A 24053-nucleotide genomic window follows, 5' to 3' on the forward strand; every position below is an offset into this window, starting at 1 on the left:
ACAGAAACACATACGTGTTTGGTGTTCTTTTACAACACATGTCAGAGAGCACGGGGAGAGATAATTAAAATAGTCATGAATGAAATAAGAATGTTAAGAGAAGTATATTCTATATGTTAATTGCAATGTCATTCTGTAACATTTCATTAAACTAGTTTTCCTTCCAGATCTCTGGAAGGAACCAGAATTGAATAAAGCTCCTGTTTAGATGCAGTACAGATGAAAAAAAAAAGATTGTTGTATATCCCGGGAGCTGCTATTGTAACAAATTTCTTTCTTTTAAATTTTCTAGTTTCTAGCTAAGTTATGATTGTAAAAGGTTGGCCTCGCGTTAGTTTTTAGAGCTAAAAGTTTTCAACAAGGTCGTTTTAGACCTCAGTTTCAAACAAATTAACTCTGGCGGGAAGTATGTAAGGATCTTAAGTTTTACTAACGTTTATTTTATTTTAAATCTTTACTATCCCTTCTTATTTTCTACTTCCGGCCAGAATTATAAGCGTGAAGGATTTTATGCAAAGTTGTCTGGCGAACGCCAAGTATTTAAGTGTGGCCTTTTTGCCAAGCAGGAGAGAGGAAGCAGTGAGTTCGAAGCAGGCCGCTTACCTTAGAAGTTACGCAGTTGCTATTTGCCTTCCAGGCCAGAGGTTTTAATCCTCTTGATAAATTAAACGTATTGTAGTGTTCACAGTCTCTGTGCTACATACGCTTCCTGTTATTATAAGGCCAATCTTATTCTAAAGTTAAATTAGAGTTTAGTTTTATTTTTATACCTTTTACGTTAGACCCCGAGTGGAGGGTCATTGTATTCCGAAGTACGGAAGTCATTGTATATAAAGAAAAATAAAGGGTCTTGTATACCCTTCGTCTGTATCCTGTCTACTTACTACAATTAGTGAACATAGCTTTAGTAAGCTCTCTGTTCCTAGTCAGGTCATTGTATGTTTCCGAAGAAGGTTAGAAGAAACATTGAACCTGATAAAGTGTCTGTGTGGCTTTTGTCACAGCTCATATGTACTGCTCTGTTTATTAATAAAGAGAAGCATTTTATGAGAAACAAATTTTATGAAGAAGGAACAAAATTCTATATTGCTGATATTTACATTTTTACCACAATTGACAGTGTTTAGCTACATCCTTAAAAGCAATCTTCTTCATTTTCTTACTGTTTTTCCACCAAATAAATTCACTGAGGTACATTGGATATTCAAACATGATGTAGTACATATATGTGAGGTTAACTATTGTTGCATACACTAGAAAATGCATTAAAAATATGACAATTTTACTAAATGTTGAAATTTGGGGCAGTGACAGTTAGAAAACACTTTTTCTTTTTTGACGTTAAGCTTTCTGTTATATGTTTACAACTGAGAATTATTCTTCAGTATTTAGTTTGTTCATTTATTACAAAAGCTGAATTTAGTAAGATTAATGTCAATGTAAACTTGGCCAAGAGCATGTATACTGCACAAAAAAAGGGGGCTCAGTTCTATAACTAAATTTTGAAAGCACGACTTAGGATATGTATTACGTTTATATATAGCATTATTCTAATACAGTCAAAAGTCTTTAATCCGGACTCGTAGGGACTTCAGCGATTCTGGATTATCGGTTTTTCCAGATAATAGATCATCAATTTAAATCTGGTAAGATGGCATGCAGAAATAATAAAATTAAAAATATGAAATCATAATTTATGAAATAAAGAGCAATTATGATCTAAAGGGTATCAAAATTTACAAAAAAAAGCTTAATATTTATTTGTTTACTTTATTAAACATTTCTTTCAACGTGCGCATGCGTAAAGCATGCATTACGCATAGTCGAAATTAGAAAATTGCAACCAGAAAACTATTTGATTTGTATTCGTGATATTTATAATGACGAGGAATTTGATTTAAATCATATAAAAGACGGAGTACATCGAGATGAAATACTACATTTAGTAAGGAATTATAAGCGGAATAAAATAAAAACATCTGCCCTGAAGGTATCAGGATAGTGCTGAGAGATCAACTTCCAGTTCATTGCACGCCGCGACGCCTCCCCCCCCCACAGAGCAGCGTGAAATTGATAAACAGATATTGGAATGGTTAGAGAAACAAAGGATATGTCTTTATCCATTTTTTGCAGCAATTCCACTTTTTGTTTGATGGACATCGAAACATGCTTTCGCTTTGTACACCCTTTGGCAACTCCAGAATTGGAAATTATTTGTACTGTAGGTTTAATTTTAATTCGGATTTTCTGTACGGAAGACTAGTAACGTCTTTTCACTCGCTACTTGCAAATGCGCTGAAACACACAATGGAATTGGGTAAATTTCCATGTAATAAACTAAAATTTTTGTGATTTAATTAAAGTGTAACTCCTAATATTTAGTATCATTAGATGGAGAAAAATTAGCATTTTAATTTGAGACTACTTTCATAATCCTAGCTTTAACAGATTTTAAGTTATAGCCATTTAATTAACGAAAAACTTTCAAAACTTTTGTTCTCGGCAAATGGGGGATGAATTGCGAAAATTCAGCACTCAATGACAAAATATCATGTTTTTGGACTTGGGTAAAGCTACTTCCTGTGAGGGAGGTTTATGGTTGCCAGTTTCGACATGCCAGATGTTTTTAGGCATGGCCTTGCTTGGCGCGTATTTGGCGAGAATCAAATTCTGCCTTTAGTTTAACGCTTCAGAAAAAAGTATAAATTTTGCATGGCTTAAGGCGAGAGTTTTTGGCAACTGGGTTTTTCACCTTTTCAGGTGGAATTTAGCGAAGGCAGCTGTCCCGCCATATCTAAAAGGGGTTGTTTTTCAGGAATTCACCCTTCTTCGGCTTCTCTTCAATTGCTCTCCTAGCTCTTATCCGTGCAAGTTGGTTCATCGCTCGTCTTTGCTGCTCGAGGCCCAAAATGTACCAGACAGCTCATTCTCGTGGCTTACGCTCGTGAGACTTTTTGCTCTCACCAGACTCCAATAATCGAATTCGAATTCTGTGCTGAAATGTTTTATCTAATCTAATAGAAATAAATATCTCCAATAGAAAAAAAATGAAAGATTAATTTAAATTTCCTCCTCAAAGGGGTATTTTCCCTTCACCTAGAATCCAGCATGCCAATATGCAAAGGAGTAAATTGACTTTGAGGTGCGACCTGCTTAATTTCCATGATGTTTTCAATGTTTGATCTCATATCATCTAATAGCAATTACTGCCATCCCTGCTTTTGCCTGAAATATGAATTCCAACAGATCCTGATGAAAAAATAGACTTTACACCTTCCTGAATGATGATCTATGCTTCCTTCCAGAATCTTGATGAAATAATGGAGCTTCAGTAACCTGATTGATTTGATGCAGCTAAGTTCTTGAATTTATTTCAACTTAATTTTATTTGCTATTTCTTTTAAGTCTGAAAATTCCTTAATTCTCTAAACTCTTAGACATTAATTTTTCTTAAAAGCCTCTGCATTTGTGGTAGAATTATCCTTGAAGTTAGTTGAAGATAAGATTAAGTAATATTAATTGTTCAGCTAAATTGTTATTTGAGCTGTCTTGTAGACCATTTTAATTTTCCTAGGGCTACTTCTTAAGTTAATTTATTTCCTTTTATTATTTTATTGGAAGAGTAGTTTAAGAAAACTTAAATTGCTAATAACGTAAATTGATAACTTTCAACAAGAATTTTAGAATATACTCATATAGTACAGCAGTAATGTAAAGTTTACTGGGAAAATTAATTTTGTGCAATATAATGTTTTGTATTTTCATCTTTTCCGGTTACTGTAAAATTAATACTGTAGGAGAAATTTTATTCGATTCAATATTAGTTAGAATTTTCATCCTTTCCAGTTATTGTAAATTAATAGTTCTTAGAAAACCATCATTAGAATGATTTGGTGCTTGAAAAATGTCTGAATTTAAAAATTTTGCACCCAGTATTTCCTAGCTGTATTGTGTTAATCTGAAAATGTTCAACTGATTAAGTATTTTGCTTCAAAATATGAAGGTGTTTACATTAATATCCAATGTTGATAATTATTGTTAAAAAAAAAAGGAAAATGTTTATACTGTTGGTTAAAGATAAATGATAATTGGTTTTATCTCCGGGAGGGGAGGTGTTTTTTTTTTTTTTTTTTTTTTTTTTTTTTTTTTTTGAAAGTAATAGCCATATATTGTTTTAAGATCTAAAACTAATTTTATGCAATACTATTTGGTTTAATAAATATATGTTATTCTTTGGATTAATTAATTGTATGTTTTATTTTATCTTTCTCCATATATTCACGGTGAAAACACAACACAATGTGAGTTATTTAGGTTAGGAAAATTTAAATTTTGTGTTTCTGTGTCTTCTTAAAAAGGCACAGAAAACAATTAAATATTTTAATTCAACTAGAGTCTGCTTCTGATCAACAGAATTTTGCATGATACTTTCTAATAATTTGCAACTCTGCCAACAAATCTAAAAAAGTATTCATCAGGAAAAGTAATAGCCAAAATAGTTATATAGCAGCCCACAAAGTCGCCAAAAAATATTGTTATGGTTTTTGTATTTATTTCGCTATTTTTAGTATAATTTGTAATTAAAATTGTTTTATGTTCCTGTGCAATGCAGCACCAGACTTATTTGAAGAGAAAGCTATGTTGGAAAAATTAAAATACAGGAGCATGTGCATTTCACATTTTAATAAATAGATATCTCATAATTGTACTCTTTTTCCTATCCAAAAAAATCCACAAAATACCAGAATGTTCTCATGCTGATTAAAAAGCTTATAAAAGTGAGAGGAAAACATCTCAATTCAGTTGTTTTACTTAGTTCTTGTTATTTTGTTTTCGTGTAGCTTTCGCTACACAACGCCAAAATAATTCAAAGAACTGCACAAACTCGGTATCCATGTACCGCCAATTTTCGCCAAGGGGTGCCAATATATTTTTACCCCAGATAAGTAAAAATTATTTTAATACTAATAAATTTTAGCAATAACTAAATTTATTAATACAACATTTATTGTTACCGGATTAATCAGACCTCCGTATTTGCTTTATTCATGTATTTTTTTGTTAACACTTTTCATTCAACAAAACGGAAACTTTTCCAAATCAGTACAATTTAATAGTTCTCTGCCTTATTTCCTGTATTTAAGTAGATCTCTGCCTTATTTTCTGTAAAGAATGATGCAAGTTAACTGCTATTTCTGTTTTTCCCTTCCACTTTAAAAAAAATCATTAAAATTTGGACTCTGCCTTCTACAGAAAACTATGCAATGGAATAGTTTCAAAGTTAGGAGATCTTGGCATGGAGAAAAAAAGTCTTAAAGGGCATAATATGGGTTTTCAACTAAAAACCAATAAACAATAGCAATATAACATGAAAAACTGTGGCAAGAAAATATTCAGTGCGATTTATACCACGCAGCATACATTAACTGCTGATAATAAAATTAAATTAATTATCACGTCTTTCAAACTCCTGCCAGAATGACTGATACAAATTTAGCAGGATATCTGCAACTTTCATGGTCAATGGGAAAATATGCAAGTACTTTCATGATTCTGCTTTTCTGTTTTAAAGTCTGCTCACTGCAGCAATTCCTTTGTTCTTTTTATTCAGATAGAGTATTTTGAGAGAGTTAAAAAAAGTCTAATTTTTTTTAAGTAAAAACCAAAACAGACAAAATACTGTATTAATTAACGCAAACCCTTGATGTAGCTTGTTGAATTTTTTACAGAAGAGTTACAATTGCCAAAAATTATTTGCTACTTACCTACATAATTCACATTCTAATTAAGTAATTATCACAACACTCGATCAGTAAAATCTTAAAATAGGGTTTCTGTTTGTTCCTACAATATTTCTTCAGTAGCAAAACAAATTGTTAGAACATTACAACTTTTACAGCACACAAAAATGATATCTGTTTTTTATGTAATTATATATTTACATAAGATTAAATATATAATTATATTAATATTTTATGTAATTATACATTTATATAAGAGCAGAACAAACAGAAACCCTCTGATCTTAAAAGAGGGTTTCTGTTTGTTCTGCTCTGGTTAAAATTTTATGGCAATATGATCACATTCAAAGCAACTGTTTTCTTTTGTAATTTTGAGAAAATATGAAGTATTCCTGCAGACATTTTACATTAATTCTTCCAAAACTGGCAAATTCCACAAATGCATATTTAAGACCAAAAGAATATCACAATTTATTTATAAAAAACTACAGGAACAAAAAAAAAAAAAAAAAAAAGAATGCATGAAAAAATGAGGCTTTGTTAAAATTGCAGAATTCCTATGCACATCATTGTCTGAAGAACTGTTTTCAACAAGATTGCCAGAATTTGATACATTCTAAAAATGTGGAGACTTCATACTTAGGCAGCTGTGCTATATCCCCAAATGTGGTTTTCCATTTTTTACAAAAGACATTTAATCAAATAATATAAAACTATAATAAAGATAAGAATGAAAGAATATTTGTTATAAAAATATACTGTAAAAGTATCTGCGAAACTTGAGAAATGATAAACGTCAGATAATTCCGTAAGAACATGCTATTCGCAATAGAAATGTTAAATGAGTGGAAATAAAAGGAATTTAAAATTACAAAAGAAGTTTCTTATTTGCTATTAGCCTGAACATCGAAAGCATATATTTAACATTACAAAAGATTTTGAAAAAAAGTACATTTTAGACAGGCAACGTCTTTTCATAGATCATAGGTATGAAAGTAAAAAGATCTCATTCAACTACGAAATTTTTGTCAATCATAAAAGTTAGTAAAGGTCCCACCAATAATTTCAGCAGAAATTTGAAAGGACTAATTATACTTTGTTTAGTCAGATAATCAGAGCATGGGTCAGAAACCTTTTTTTATTAGGAAGGCATATTTCAGAAATACAGCAGTGCAACAAACACCATAGGATGTCTACAGTAATAATAAAAATAAATTATAACAATATTAAAATAAATATATGATTACATTAAAACAAGACTTAATTTTTGTGTGTTGTAAAAGTGTAATGTTCTAACAATTTGTTTTGTTATTGAAGAAATATTTATTAAAAATTGTTGCTTTAGTATGTCATTCATAATGTTGTCAATCAGGCAAGAAAAATTCAAATCATCCTCATTGTGTGAATGAAATAAATTACTGATAAAAAATAGACAGCTGAAATGAAATTATTATCTTAGTACCAACCATTGCAAAAAGAAATTTTGTATCTTTTTGTTATCTCTTAGTTTGAACACATACTCAGCATACAACTAAAAAAATATGAATTCGTGAAATGACAAGTTTACGTATAAATAGAGATTATAGATTAACATGCAGCATTCTTTAACTGGACAGAGTATACAAGGATAATAAAGATGCAAAACACAGTTCGCTAATGTACAATCAGATGTTTCCAGCAGTCAAAAACTGATTCATCCATTAATTGCAGCATTATCTAGATGTTGCTAAGATAGACTTTTTTGGTCAAAAGTTTAAATATATGATTCATTCAATAGCTAAAATAGTAAAGGTAAAATAAAAATTTTTTATTAAAATTATTCATTACAATTACAGTTGTTGCCCAAATATCTAAAATTTAGAAATTTAGAATTTAAATAATTTAAGCTATGGGTACTTCAAAATCAATTAAAGTTACATATTATGCCCGCTTTTCTTGATGACAGGATCTGTAAATATTCCACTGCATGCTGTTCTGTGTAGGGCAGGTCCCAAATTTTAATTTTTTTTTTTTTTAATACATGATGAAAAAGTGAATAAAAAGTAATTTATTTATCTCTTTCTTTAAAAAATACAAAAAAAATTACTTATTGAGAATTAACTGGCTTTACATGAAACCAAGATGAAGATCATAGAATATTATAGCGACATCATGCTTATTAATTATTGGCACTAAAGCACACAGTTTGGAGACAGTTCCTTTTTCTTTCCTAAATCATTATCCTATATGTGCTTTATGGTGGCTTTGTACACCTTTCATTTGCTTAAGTTTTGATTAAAAAAAGTTTCTAAAATTTTAAAATATTCTGATTACTTCAGCTTTCAGGTTAGTTAAATATTGGATAGTCTGCTTTTACTGTATTTGTCATAAATACACATACCATATTCTCTACGGTGTTTTGTCCCTAGTTTTCAGAACCAAGTTCTTATTATTGTTGTAGTGACAGGTAATTTTTTTCATCTTACTAAAATGGCAAACTCTCGCAAACTACCTGCGAAGGTCATGCCAAACCTTTTCCTTTTAAATGTTAACTTTTATGCCAATCTAATATAAGAGCCTGCCCATGTCAGCAAAACAAACATGGACTGATATTCAGTCTATAATATATCTGACTCACCAGCTTTTCTAATTATTTATGGATCATTTGAGGCCTAAAGAGTAGCAGAGAGAAAAAATACAATAAGAACAGACCTAGATTCAAGATATGCAGAAGCAAAGTTATCTTATTAGATATTGAAATATTAATATTACTATATATTCCTATTGGAATGTAGGTTTCTTTTAAAGAAATAATGTTATAGTAGTTATCAGTAGTTTATCCATGTCTACTTTACATTTCTTACTGTAACCTTCAGAAATGAAATTATTCGCATAATCTTTCCTTTTCGATCTTTGGACAATAAAATTGGTACCAAAAAAAAAAAAAAAAAAAAGAGGAAAGTATGCGAGAAAATACAGTTAATTTTGAAGAGGAAAATAAAAAAAAACTTGCCTTATACTCTTCTCTATAAGTTCCTATTGGAGGTTCAGGTGGAATGGGCGATCCTTCTCTTAGTAAATCATCATCTTCAATAGGTACATCAGGAACGTATCTATGAATTATTTCCCCAGTTTCCAAGGCTCTAGTCATGGTGGAGCGAATTAACTTTGTATAATTAAAATCTAGACTTTTCAAACGCTGGCCAACAAGTTCTGCTTGCTTGCGTCCTAATAAAAAAAGATTAAAATATCCAACATAATATATCAAATAAATTTATATAACACATTTTTAAACCGCTAAAATGCTAATACTAGAAATAAAAATAAGCACAGAAATTAAAATACAAATTTATGTATATATGGCAGACCTAGTACTGAAAATGACAGTAAATCGGAATGTTGCTACCAGCAATTCAAAAAATTTCAATTTTTGAACTGCCAACAGAAATATTCAGTTAAGAACACTACAGACAATTTGAAATTATAATGGCAAGATTTGTCCAAATGAATATGAGCAAATCTTACCATTGCAGGAAAAGAAAGTTAATGTGTAACCCAACATGACCCTAAACTGCTATGTAATCCATTTAGTGTACTGGCCAAGATTTGTTGTACTCTGACATTCTCTGTGCTTGAGGCATAAAATACATGAACTTAGTCATCTATTTGAACAGATAGTGTGGCAGATTAGTCTATTCCCATGGTTTAGATATCGCCATCATTCCTAGTAATCATCCTTTCAGGTCGAAAGTGCAACAAATTAGTCTGTTTCCAGTATTTGTATATCCCCATACTACATGAGATATGTTATGAAGCTGTTCTATATCATATGAGCCATATGGCTATGGACACTCCATATCACACAAATGGTCATCTGGCCTCCTCCCATGCAATGGATAAAAGTAAACAGACTTTGAGCCAAAGCACTGATTATCCCTTAAGGATGATTCCGTATAGTGTTCAGCGAAGAATTCTGCTTCACTCTTGAAGCAGATGACTACCGTGTTCGTGTCTGGAGAGGGCAGGGCCAGTGGTCCCAATCAGCCTTTGTTTTACAAAGGCATACAGCCATAACCTCTAGTGTGATGGTGTGAGGCACTATTTCTTATGACAGCAGGCCATCTTTAGTCATCCTCCGTACATCTTTAACAGATCAACAATGTGTTGATACCATACTGCAACCGGTTGCATTACCCTTCATGGCACGTCATCCTGGGGCCATTTTCCAACAAGATAATGCCAGCCCACATACTGCTCGCATATCTCTGGATTGTATGTGTACGATTGATACTCTTCCTTGGCCAGCAAAGTCACCAGACCTTTCACCAATCGAACATGTCTGGGGCATGGGAGACAGCCAGATTCGGGCACCACAAAATATCGCAGATCTGGAGCAACAACTGATGAATGCCTGGCAGAATGCGTCGCATGATGACATTAGGAACCTCTACCAATCCTTGCCTTGATGAATTCAAGCATGCATTGCCGCCAGAGGTGGTTCGACCAACTACTAATTTGAACACTCAATGGGTAATTGTGAGCCGTGAACTCGTACTATGACCTTGATTTTTTGATCATTTTATTATCTGTGTTTGAGCTATACACATATTCAATTTTATCAAAAACAACCACTTCCTTCATGGTGCCTCAATTTTTTTTCAAAATAGTGTATTTTATAACCAATTTTCTTCCTTTTTAAATTTTACTGATTAACTGCTCTTGTAGAGAATTCTAAGTGCACTGCCATTTTAAAAATAGATGCTGCTTTTTGCACACTTGCTAAGCAAAAAATTGGTCGTCAATGAGTTCAAGAATGCTCTCCAAAGTCGCCAACTAGTTCACAATTTTTCAGGACAATCAGAAAGTACCTTTTCTCGTTTTAAATAGATAAAATTAATTTTTATAAAAATAAATAATAAATTTATATTCTCTATATTCTCTATATATAGCTACTGATTCCATATCTGTTCTTTCAGTTATCCACAGTTGACAACAGAGTGGTGACCAAGGTAATGGACTAAGTTTCGGAAAAGTAAACAGACCACAGCACAGTGAAATCAAGCATCTCAGACATGCCCAGTACTATCTTCCCACAGTAATCATACACTTGTATGCTTATTTCATATTAATGTTACTAAGTGGGAAGAAATAGTCATTGCATAACGTTATGCAAGTTTCCAGATATGACCTACGATTCAGGGGTATCTTGATTGATAACCTGCCTTAATGACCATAAATATCTTGGCAATGTATTACAGCTATGAATGGTCAGAAGTTAGGTTAGATTAGGTTAATCAATTTAGGTAAAGTACAATAAGAACAAAGTTGAAAATCTGGACATCCAGTATTCTGAATGATCTAATATCAGGACATCTCTGGACAAAAAAAAAAAAATTACTAAAATCCTCGTCCCTCCCTCTTACAAAATCTATGAATGGAGATTGCAATGCTCAAGGAAGCAGATGTGATGGAAATGAGATTCCATCCCCCAGACTAACTGAGATTCCAGTATATCACTTTCAAACACAGGGGGGCTTGGGAGTCATATTGCAGCCAATTACAATACATTGATTGATGCTATGCTGATGTTAGCCATGATCATACTTTCGGTCCGAGTATTTGTGGAGAGGAGGCTGGGTAGGTACTATGCATTTTGCTGCCCAGTGCAATCACTGCAGGTCATAAATTCTACTGCCTGATACTCGGTATTCAAAAAATTTTGCCATTCTTAAATTTTGTTGCTCAGTGCTGCTTTAAATTCTAAAATTTTTGCCACCCTATGCGGTCACACCAGCTCTAATTCTGGCCCTTTTAGGAGGTTAGAATTCTTCTGTCTGACCTAAACAATAAGCAAAACCTTAACGCTATGATGCCTGCATGTCATTTCACTAGATTTAACACGCTGACTGCCATGGAACTTTTCACAATTCCTTCTAAAATGGCAATTCTGATCTTGTAGCTGACGTATGTAGCAGAAATTTCTCAGCAAAAGCCAATTATGAGGTAATTCATGTGCAGAAATGCTTCAACATGTTGCTTTGCTACAGCTGAGTCAGAAAATATGTGTCAATTCATTAGTAGAATTATAAGTGCATCACATTTGTGTCCTTCAAATGCGTGTTACTTTATAATCAAGTTATAAATGCCCTAATATGAATAGAAAAAGACCACTTGCTGAGGAAAAAAAATTAAACTACGCTAATAATCCAAGTCAGGGTTTCTTAAACTGTGGGCCGCAAACCCCTTGGAGGTCACGGGACCTGCAGCAGCAGGTCAAAAAAATTTTTAGCAATTTTGATATTTCTTATTACAATAATTTTACAATTACCAAATATTTTTACAGAATGCATCTGAAAATAGATAAAGATAAGACAATATGGACAAAGAAAAAAACGAAACTGTTTTGACGCATTCTTTTTATAATATAAATGTTCATTTTCCTTGCTTTGCACGTGATGCTGTCATTTCGTCTGTTTCTTATTTAAAATTTTCACATTGTTCTATGCCTTAAAATTAAAAATTAAAGTTAATGAGCTAAAACTGCAATAGTATATTACAGTTACAAGTGAAAAGATTGTCAGTTTCACTCATGTGTGTGTCGGATTTGCGCAATACTTGTGGGGTTCTACAAAATTTTTGTAAATATTATGGGGTCTTGGGGGTCGCGAAAAAATCTCACTGATAAAAGGGGGTCGGGACTGAAAAAAGTTTAAGAAACCCTGATCTAAGTGATCCGGTACTTGATGAGATTGTCAGCGAGGACAGTAAAGGCAGTAGTAATTATGTACCTTCTGCAAGTGGGGACAGTCTCTGAACCTGAAGATGAGATGATTCTTAAAGCTGAAGACAATTGCGATGCTTCCCAAGAAACCACTCCAAATACGAATGATAATTTATGGGCATAAAATTGCAAAACTTTTTCAAAAAAAAGCAGAAGAGATTGAACCAGTTTTTTTTTTTTTTAAGATCACGGGAGTTTATTTACAGAGTATTCCTCCTACAGAAAAAAGCTGCATCTGACAAAGCCATGCTGATTTTGTGCCAAAGGTTAAAAAGCACCAAAAAAACACATTACTTCAGTCCAGTCTTCCAAGAGAAGCCAGCACTTTGTGTGGAAGATTGTTTTAAAAATTATCACAAATCACAAAAATGTTATTCTGCTTGAATAAATATTTTTCAATAAACTTTGTAGTATTTTCTGTAGATTTAAGGCAAACCTGATTTTTTCTTCTCTTTCCTGAGACCACCTATTCATATTTACACTGTTATACTATGACTTTCCTCGTAGTTATACAAATATGGCAAGTAATGAAGTGACGAGATAACTTGTAGTTAGCGTCCTGAGGAAGTAAACAACCTACAAGATATCCTGTAGTTGTTAAATTTATTACATAAAATCTGAATATTTCCAAAATCCAGAACAAACTAAATTCCTGATGATTCCAAATAAGACTCTGCACTGTAAATGTGGGGAGAATAGGCTCATGGTTGTCTTTCTGATGCAAACATGGCTAGCACTCCTATTACACATGGAAAAATTATGAATACACCAATGCAGACAGCCTATTCATTGAGATTTTAATCTAGGTCAAGCTATCACTGTTTAGCAATCTTACCTGCACTGCCATTTGTGGGCATCAATGGTCACAAAATATTTGACTCTTTTCTATATTTTTTTACCAGTCTGCTCTTACAATATAAGAATCTTTCTTTCACTATCTAGTATCCATAAACTCCAACCTGCAGCCAAACCTGTCAGTAGTCAATGCACGAACAGCATTTTTACAACTTTGAAAATGTGTACATAACCCATGTTTTAATTAAAATTCATATATATATATGTATATATATATATATATATATATATATATATATATATATATATATGAATTCATATAATAATATATAGAATTCATATATATATATAGCATATATATATATATATGAATTATATATATATAAACTGAATAATTAAAAATATGTCTTACAAATTATATGCACATTTAATTAGAAATTTTCATTTAACTCCTCAAGCCATGCATATCACTAAATCTACTAATATATGTTTGAAGCAAGTATTTTAAATCACTGCTAATCATTGAAAAAATCAGAATCCCCAAATCATATATCTTTATTCTGGATTTGATTTCCACAGGAAATAAAATTTTTAAAAAATTTCAATAAGCAAGAATAATACATATAACTATTTAAAAATATTCATAATTTATTTATAAATTATGAATGCAAAGATTTATATGCAGCATGCTTAGCAAGCTTAAGTTCGGATTTTAAGAATGTTTTTTTATAACACAATTCTTCATTTGCCTACATATTTATTTTTTAAATCAAAACTGCTCCGAGAGTTTTAGGACCTAAATTTGGTCGAATTTCAGTCTGATTTTTGTTTAATAATAGAAAAATTCTTTTGCAAGCTGCAATTGAATGAGGTATTATTAAGACAGTGAGCATTACGATAGGCAATACTTTTTAAGCAATACTATATCAGTATTGCTATATCAGTGCTATATCAGTATGCAAATCTACAATTTCTTTCAAATCATCTACTTGATACATAGAAAACTCAATTTCTACTTGTTTAAGATATTTTTCATCAATAATGGATGGGAAAATATTCATCAAAAAAAGAACAGATGGAAATGAAAATTCAGTTCTCAAGTTGATGTCAGCAACTTCAGCATGCTTTAAAAATGGATCACTTAGTGGAAATTTACCTATTATATATGACCATGCAGTTACAAAAAAAGCTCAGACAGAATTGCAAAATGATTTCAATTCAACTAGGCATTTTTTAAACATAATCTTGTTTCTGTACCAATCACTAAATCAAACTTTCATTTTCTTTTTGTTTACTACACTTCTGAAATGGAATCTTTAGAAATTACTGATCGCTTTACGAATCTAACAAATAAATTCATTTAAAGTTCAACAAGTTCTCTTCTCAGTTTATGTATACAAGGAGCTTGTTGTTGAAAATTAATATTTACTGTTATAAACAAAGGCAAAGTATTTTTCAAAAGTAATAAGTACAATTTGGTGGTAGGTGACTGTAACATTTTTTAATGTTTTGCAATCTCTTTCCTTCATTCTCACTGTTATCTGGTTGATCACCAAAAAAACTAATCAGTTTAAAAAAAAAAAAATTAATCAGAATTCCACGGTTCCCAAATACTTGTTACAGAATCTAAAAGAGAAAACCATCTCTTTTCTGCAGTATTTTAAAATGTTATGAGATTTTGCATTCTGTCCCAAAATTTGTTGAGCAACTTTGAAGCTGTGCTTTCATTTTGAACTTTTCTCCAAATAAATATATATATATATTTACAACATTTTGATTTCTGAGCCAATTAATTTTAAGTATCTTTTTTGCAGCTATATGCAAAAGGTGGCATGGAAAACCTCGGATAATTGATAATATATGGTTGATGTATTTTGATAAATGATGCTACACCTTTAAATTTTACATATTGCTAGCATTATCTGAAGAAAATCATAAGCAATTTTTCCATTCTAAACCTTTGCTTTTAAAGTTTTCATTTATACAATTAAAAATACCTTCTCCAGTATTATTCGTGCATTCTAAAATAGAAATCAATGAAGTAATTATCACTTCCTTTACTTTACTATAATATAATTAAAAGGGTACAGTTTGTTATCACTGTTATCATTACTTCCATCAGTGCTTAGAGAAAATGACGTATTGCACAATGATTTTATAATATTGGCAACAGTACTTTCTGCAAAAGTTTTCACAATAGCAGCAGTTTTGGTATGGCTGCAGCTAAATTTTTTTGCTATGGCAGAATCCAGAAACATTGCTTTGAAAAGCTGTTTGGAATGATCCGATACTGAAATCGGTTGATTATGTTCATTTAAAAATTGAACTAAGTAGCATTTGGCTTTTATAGCATCCGTTTCACCATCTTTTATGAAATCATTCATTATGTCTACATTTTACAGAGCCAAATTCTTTTAAGCTTTTGAGAAAAAACATGCCATTTAGAGTCATCCTTCTGCCATGTGCGACTGAGAAGTCTTTGTTGGATACACTACAATGTGCATGATTCACAGAAATTTCAGATGCTTTAATGCATGGAAATTCTGAAGAATATGAATCTTTAAATTTCTGCTTTGACATTTTTAGCTTCTTCATTCGAGGCAGTATAATTATCAAAAAACTTCTAGCTGAATCACAGCTCACAAGACATGTGCTATGCTCTCGCCATAATCTAAACAATGAAGCCGAGGCAGGTTAACGCTTTGCGGTACACCTAAAAATTTCCTTCTGTACGCACAGAAAAATTGAATGAAAAAGGATTTATAGTTTACTATAGGTTACTCTGAACCTTCTTTATTTATAGTAGATGGCAACTCAACACAAAACAGTCCATACATTTTAGCCATGTTTAGTTAAGACCCTCATTTTTCAAAGAAATCTTCCAGATTTTTTTAAGGGTATAAAAGGAACTGTTTGAAAAGAAATTTCTCTGCTATTTTTTTGGCTGTATGCTAATATCCTTACTCTACATTAAATTTAAATTTTTGCCTTGAAATCTTGCCTAAAACCAAACGGTGAATCCCAGGTGTGCCTATACCGGGCTCACCGATTATCTAGGACAACTGAGAGTCTGTAGTCTTTGTTTCTCCGCAGCTCATCGGTGAGTTCATTCACAACAATGCTCATTTCAGAACTCTTCTTGAAGCTCTATTTAATCAGTGTGCCCAAAGTGGGCACACCCACAGAATTAAAACGGTAAGTGCTATCTTCACAAAATTTTATTTGTGTACTCCTCTAGGCCTAATTAGACTGCCTACTTTTTTTTTCTCAAAACTTCGATTTTAAAAGGTAGCATGCTGGAAAGGGTTAAACAAGCCCTATACAGTAGCAATGACGCTGGGATGCAGGGAACTATCGAGAAGTGATTAACGGTTAGAGTTACTGATCTACGAGGGCCATCCAGGAAGTAGATTACGTTTCCGTCTGTGTCCGCTAGGGGCGGGGCTAGCGCGGCCATCTTGGGGTCAGAGCGTTGCGCAACTCAGTCTGCATCTAGCCGTGCTAGTGAGAGGTTCGTGCTGTGCTCCGTTCAGATACTGTGACGGTTTGAAATGTCTGCGTTAATTGAAAATCCCGCGAGCTGCGAGGTGCGCTCAGTAATAAGGTTTCTGACTGCAAAAAACTGTAAACCGATAGAAATCTATCGGCAGCTTCGTGAAGTGTATGGGGACAACATTATCACTGAAGGTGGAGTGCGTCAGTGGGTCATAAGATTTCAAAATGGCCGAACCAATGTTCACGACGAAGATCGAAGTGGGAGACCCAGCATAGTGACCGCCGAACTTCTCGAAAAAGTCGATGCTAAAGTCCGTGAAAATCGAAATTTCACAATAACGGAACTTTCTTTGAGTTTTCCACAAATTTCGCGAAGTTTGCTGCACGAAATCATCAGCGAAAAGCTTGGTTACCACAAGTTTTGTGCAAGATGGAAGGCAAGAAGAGGTAACGAAGTAGTTGAAGGCGCAGGCGGCCGAATTTTTCGACGAAGGAATTTCCAAGCTCGTACATCGCTACGATAAATGCCTTAATTTGTATGGTGACTATGTAGAAAAGTAGTATTTGAGTGTGGCTTTCATCTGTATATAATAAAATTTGTTTCCTATACTTTGTTTATTTTTTTATTCCAAAACGTAATCTACTTTCTGGATAGCCCTCGTACAATTGGCTATTCATCAAAACCAGCAAAGCACTCAACCAACACCTTCTAGATACATGAAGGCCACAGCACGATTCCCAAGAGGAGGTGTGACATCAATGTTAGTACGGATAACATTTCACTTAACTCCCCTTCACTGAGGAATGTGGTAGGTGGATTTCCGGAGTTTTGACGGTCATTCAGTCACTAGGCATTCATTAGAACAGTTGACTTTCTTTTGCATTTTTTAGATGGTTTAAGAATATTTCCTTCTCATATTTTTCCCTTCAAAATTTGGATATGGTGTGCACGTGCTGTGTACGCAACTGTACAGAGAACTAATGGCCACAATTAGCAAGTTTTATCTTTTCCGAAACGGGAGAAAATTGTTAAATGGATTAATGCTATTCACAAAAAAGATTTCAAGCCAAAAAAATTTTCAAAAGCATTTTTTTTTTAATAAATGAGTTTTTATTTATTTGTGTTAAAAAATGCTTTTAAATATAATACAATAAACTAAAGCAAATGCATTATTTATGAAAAGTAAATGCATTTAATGTTAACAGTAAGTATAATAAGTGATTAAATAAATATGATGACTTATATCATTCATTCATCTTACAGCAGATAGTATTATTTATCATCATGATAATCATTTAATCTGTAGCAGATGGTATTATTTATCATCATGCTAGCCATTTAATTTATAGCAGATGGCATTATTTATCAAAACCAAGTAAAAAAAAAGGGTGATTTTATTTTAAATTAGGGTTAGATTAAAGGTATGACTAAGAAAAATTTGAAACTTCAAATGCGTTTCGCAAGCAGCAAAATGTTTGCATTTAAATAGCTCGATACATTTGTCACAGCAACAATGTTATTTATTTAAAATCTGAAAATTTTAAATTATTATAAAATTGGATCAAATCAAAAATATCTTTATTGCGATTTTTTGTACAAATTATGATATTAAAAATATTGCAATTTTTGTACATAAAGTATATTAAAATAGGAAATACTAATATCAGGTAAAGCCTTGATAATTTCTCTGTACCTAATACCTCTGTATTTTGTTTCTAATATTAATGTGAAGAAATCCTATATTTAAATTTTCCATGAGTTCATAGATAATTAAATCCGAGTGTAACAATCTGCATGCAAGTGTTCTGAAGATAATAAATATATCATTTATGTGATAACAGTAATGCACATGAAGCACATTTGAGTTATAAGAGATTCATGTGAAAAAATTCATATGTAAATAGTACAACAGCTTTTAAAAAAACTAACAGCTTTAAAAAAGACAGGCTAATCTAAATTTGTAAAATGAAATAAGATCCAAACAGCAAAAATTTTAACAACAGTTTACTATGCAGATTGCTTTGTATTTTTGAAGTTTTAAAATAAATTATTCTTAATTTTTTCTCGGTTTCTTTAAAAAGCAGGTAAAATAGATTTTTCATTAATTCATTCTTTTAAAAGCAGATAAAATAGATTCTAAATAAGGGAATTATATTTTAGTAGTTTTATTCGACAGTAATGATGCAAGATCTTTTTCATTTGTTGTGTTCAATATTCTAGTTTAGAAATATTTACATTTCACATAATACTATTAAATCATGTTATAAAATTTAAATGTAGAGATCAGAGGTTGTACTGTTTAGAATGCAAACTAATGTATAATTTTCTCGGTGCAATTAATGTCTCATAATTATGAAAACTTATTTAAATCATTGCAAGCTTGCTCTCATTTTTTCAAATATGAATATTTATTATTATTATTATTATTACTATTATTAAACGGCAACATATGCCAAAAATAAGGCATATTCTTTTTTAAAGATGTTTATTAGTTTAAGGCATAAATCATGGTAAGAATAACAACTATGAGCCTCAACTAATAAAGATCTTGGATTAGTTATATTAGTCTTCAACTGATGATTTTATCTTGCTATATGATTCCAGCTAAAATATTTTCCTAATATAAATGAAATAGGATTTACTTCATTTTTTTTAGGATCTGTATCTATATCCTGCCTTCATGTCTTAAACAATTTTTTTTTTTTTTTTTTTTTTTTTGTTTAATTATTGTGTACATATTAAATTCCGTGTTTTTTCGTTAACAAGAATTTCTCAGCGATTAAATTTCTTAAAATCAGTAGATAACTTTTAATGGAATTTAAAATCTACTCCTTCGTATCAAAAATATTTTTTTAATAAAAATTTCGGTCCTTAACATTCTAAATGATCAGAATGAAATATAAAAACTTTAGTTTATTTGCAAGCCTATTAAATGGGCATTTCAGAAGGCAAATCTACGAATCCTTAAAGTTAGGAAGGACAAAAGTAAAGTGATGTCATGAATTTCACACCGAGGCCTTGAGTTAAGACTGGGGGTGTTGACTCAATACGTGATATATGATAACACAGTACTCAGCCGGTCATCGGATAAATTAGCTGGTTCAGTTTTGCATACTGGTTCTCCTACCCTGTTTCTGTAAAATAAATAGTGTTTTCCCATACGCTTCGTAGCTCGTAGTTTTTCAAGAATATCCAGAGAAACTATGGAGAATCCATAGCAGTTGAGTACGACCACTATGAGTCTATGAGTACCACCACTGTGTTTTTAGAATTCTCTCTATTTTCATTTCTGTGATGTTACTAGGTTACCAGAAAAGCCATCACATAGTTTTGCAACAGATGATGTTAATTCTTTTCCAGAAGTGTCAGAATCATTCACTTAAATATGACTGGTATAGTAATTAGCATCCCTGGTTGCCATATCGTTGGGCCCAGGTTTGAATCAAAGAGAAGCCTTTGATGCTTGAAGGCTTTTATGTGAATACCTTTGTGACAAGGAGGCACTTAAAATATAAAGGCCAACCATAAATCCTCTTGAGTGATTTGTATGGGAAGAAGGGTGGAAGACCTTTGCTTCTGTCCTCCAGGAGATTCTCCTTTAAAATTTAGATGGAAGTGAGCAAAGTCATGATGTCATACATGAGATGCCTAGGCCCATGCCAATGACAGATGCAATTCTGTGCTCCTCACCATGATAAATTTGTGGACTTGTTGTGATGTTATTATCAGATTGAGATCAACAGCATCACAAATAAATTTAATATTCATGCTTAGAAGTATTTCTAACAATATTTATTGTGGTAGGAAAGTGGGATCAAATTATCAAATAATATATGCTTTAAAAACTTCTTCTGCAACATCTTTAATACTAAAGAGGCATTAACATTAGAGAACTTCATCACTTCTTTTAAAAGATCCATTGTGTCTGTAAATAAAATACTGTCATTTTTTCAATTTTTTAGTTTATAACGTTGCGCGCCTCCAACTTGCACGCAACCAAGAGGTGACTGTGAAAACTTGTATAAAAGATAGAGCCTTGTGAAGGGTTTAAGTCCCTTTTTATTCAACGTAATAAATTACAATTGCGTTCTCTTGACGCTTACAGACGGTGCCAACTTGGCAGTCAAATAAAAATAATAACCTGAAAAGAAAGTAAAGACAAGATTCTAACTACGAGGCTCTCTAAAATAACTAACTCACCGCGTTTTACAATACCGCTGCTAATTCAGCAGACTTGAAGCTCACTGGAACGATTACCACTACTTCCCGCGAAGCACATAGGCCGCAACGCGGGGTTCTTCAATTCTCGCTAACTACCTCCGCGCTCGTGCAGTAAGAATATCACACACCGAACTTGTTTCCTTCCTATTTAAATCATAATACTTCCACTGATAATTTGAATCCTTGCGCGTTCTACTCAAATTTACATATTCTGGCATCGGCAGTTCCAGGGGAAAGTAAGGCTTGACAGGAAAGATAGTTTAAACTTAAAATAAATGTTAGTTAAAATAAATATAAACCCTACAAGTTCATTTTGCTTTACAACATATTTTGCATTATTTTACTTATTATAGTACATACTGTGGCATACTGTATTGTTTACTTCATTAGTTTATTTAACCCTGGTAATGTTTCAATGAATATAATTTACCAATTAAAACTATGCCATATAAATATCTTATTTTACATAAAGGCCCAGATTTAGACTTGAAGAAGCCCTAAGCTATTTGAGATATGGGGCCCTTTATAAGGGATATGGGACATTTTTTTTTATATGGGATATGGTACAATTTTTGGAGGGCCCTACATTATAGCTTGTGTAGCTTATATGTGAATCTGGCACCATTCACATTCTATTATTAACAGCTTTATGTATCCAATAAATTTTGGAATACACTCTCCATAGATGTAGGCAGGAACAATTTGCAAAATGGGGTCTACAAAAGATCCACCTTTTTTTTATCAGTAGCTATTACTGATGCATATAAAGTATTTCATGGAATAACTAATTCCATATTTTTTTTTCATTTACATTTATTTATAAAAAAATACTTTTAGTTTTTACAGTTTGAGTTCATTATATGTTGTATAAAATACACCCATACTTGCATATTTTAAACCATGTTCTTTCCTGGCATAAAGTTAGAAAAAGAAGTACTTAAAGAATAGTTTTTGTTATGAACTTTAAGTCCATAAATTTCAGAGGTTAAGGCTAAGTTAATGAAATCAAAATGCTTATTGATTTAAGTCAAATCTATGAATAAAATGTGTAATTAAAAACTTTAGTTTTTTCCATCATCAAAAAATATTTTTCCCTGACACTTTCCCCCCCCTCTCTGAAAGAGAAATTAATCATTAATTAAATTAATTAATCTGCTTTTAAAATTATCAAAATATTAACTTAATGACGTTGCTTGCCCATAAGACAGCAAAATAATAACCTTCATATTGAAGAAAGTTATGAAAAGCGAAAATATGAAATTTATTATTTTGTTTTTCTTTTAATTTTACCTTTTAAAACCTAAAATTGGGAAGAAGCCGCAAAAATTTGTCAATTTAAATATTATAAGAAGGTTTGAAAGCTCCTTTAATGTTAAACCTAGGATGCAAGCCTCTTTTCCTCTTTCATAAATCAACCTTACATATGAAGGTATTATTATACCATAGCTACCAATCTTAAAAAACTGGAAGAATAAGAAAACCACGAAAAATTAGGTTTTCGTGCTGAGCAGTGACACCATTTTAAACTCAAAACTGACACTTTATAAAGTCTGCATGTATTCTTTGGTAACATATACCTTTGACCCTGCGTCAAAGATGAAGTAGCGAATCCTCGCTACGTCTTTACGAATAAATACTGCAGGAGAAAAGTTTAAATAGCCTTAATTTTTTTTAGCTGAAAAATTTAATAAGATCAATAAAAAAGTACATTTCAGATGACATAAAATTTAACAAAGAAAATTATTCTGAAAATCACTAGAAGTGGGCAGATGCAATTTGCCCAATTTAAGTTTCAGTAATTCAACGAAATTTATTTATTGGTGGGACACACTTTTCTGCAGTAAAGGCTCTAAAAATAAAAAACTGGGAGATTTTTTACCAGGAGAGTGGGAGATATGACGAAAAATTGGTAGAGTTGGCAGGTATGCTATACACTACATAATTCATTCAGATAACTGCGCAGAGGCAATATATTATTTACCCAATAACGTCAAATGTCGATCAGCATCTTTTCTAGCCCACTCATCGTACTGCCCATGCCGTATTAAGAAAATGTTTCTAGTTGCAGTGGGCTGCAACTGTGACCGTTGCTCATTAATTCTATTTTGTTCAGCTGGATCATTTTCATCTTTCATAGGTTTAACCATGCTAGCAATATCCCGCCTGAAATAAATACAACAAAAAAAAAACATTGATCACACATGCGAATTAAAAATTTTTCAAAAAATAACAGTTACATAAAAATGTTTCTCAAAATGTGAGTAGAGTGTCTAAAACTTGAATTAACTTTTCGATAGTCATCAGCAAGTTCAATTCACATTCCAGTTACGCACCACAGTGGGTGCAAATGAACACAACTAATGTTACAAATTTAAGACTGACAGAAATCACATGTATTTGGAAAGATGAAATTGCTGAATCTCAAAAATGCAAAAGGGTTAAAGAGGACATTACATCAAAATCAGCAGAACTAATAACTTAAATATTGCCTACACATTTCTACAAAAATTCATGTAATATATGAAACTTATTCAAAATGTTAATCACAGATAATAACTGGATGGTATTGAAAAAGGATTTATATATAAATGGATTGCTGTACATATGTATATACAGCAATCCATTTATACAGTAAAATTCCAGAACTCTATGGACACTGAGTAGGGTTGTACAAATTAGAGAATTTTGTAGTTTACAAGTTATGCTTTTCTCAGTTTTGTTTATATTTTCCCCATTCTAATTTTGATGCTAAATTTGTACTGTCTGCACGTAAATACTGTCAAAATACTCATAATTTAATCAAAATTATGGAATGTACCAGTTTGGTTAGAGTAGATTGAAGGGTGCCCCATGTATTATTATTGTGAAATTGTTTCATTTATCACCAAGTCGTTGCTTCATTTATGGTAACCTGAGTAGTTGAATGTTATGGAAACCCTGTTATAGCATAATCGGTTGCGTGATTGCAATACATTTTGAATGATGAGAAAAGATTTGTAAGGGCTTGTGGTGTTTGTTGGTTAGGAGTTACATTGCCTGT

At 32.0% G+C, this 24053-nt stretch overlaps 1 protein-coding gene across 1 annotated transcript in view; it reads right to left on the reverse strand.

Moving 5' to 3' along the window:
- The window catches only part of LOC118202065 (serine/threonine-protein phosphatase PGAM5, mitochondrial-like), a 94004-nt gene that overhangs the window by 53179 nt on the left and 16772 nt on the right, over positions 1-24053 (reverse strand). Inside the window, exons 3-4 of the mRNA XM_085815154.1 lie at positions 22995-23176; positions 8734-8948 (exon numbers count right to left, since the gene is read on the reverse strand). Coding sequence (XP_085671280.1) covers positions 8734-8948; positions 22995-23176 — 397 coding nt within the window. The remainder of the gene's footprint in view (positions 1-8733; positions 8949-22994; positions 23177-24053) is intronic.

The sequence above is a fragment of the Stegodyphus dumicola genome, chromosome 4, assembly GCF_044657685.1.
Source record: "Stegodyphus dumicola isolate Sdum_Otavi_A_Nest chromosome 4, ASM4465768v1".
NCBI lineage: Eukaryota > Metazoa > Arthropoda > Arachnida > Araneae > Eresidae > Stegodyphus > Stegodyphus dumicola.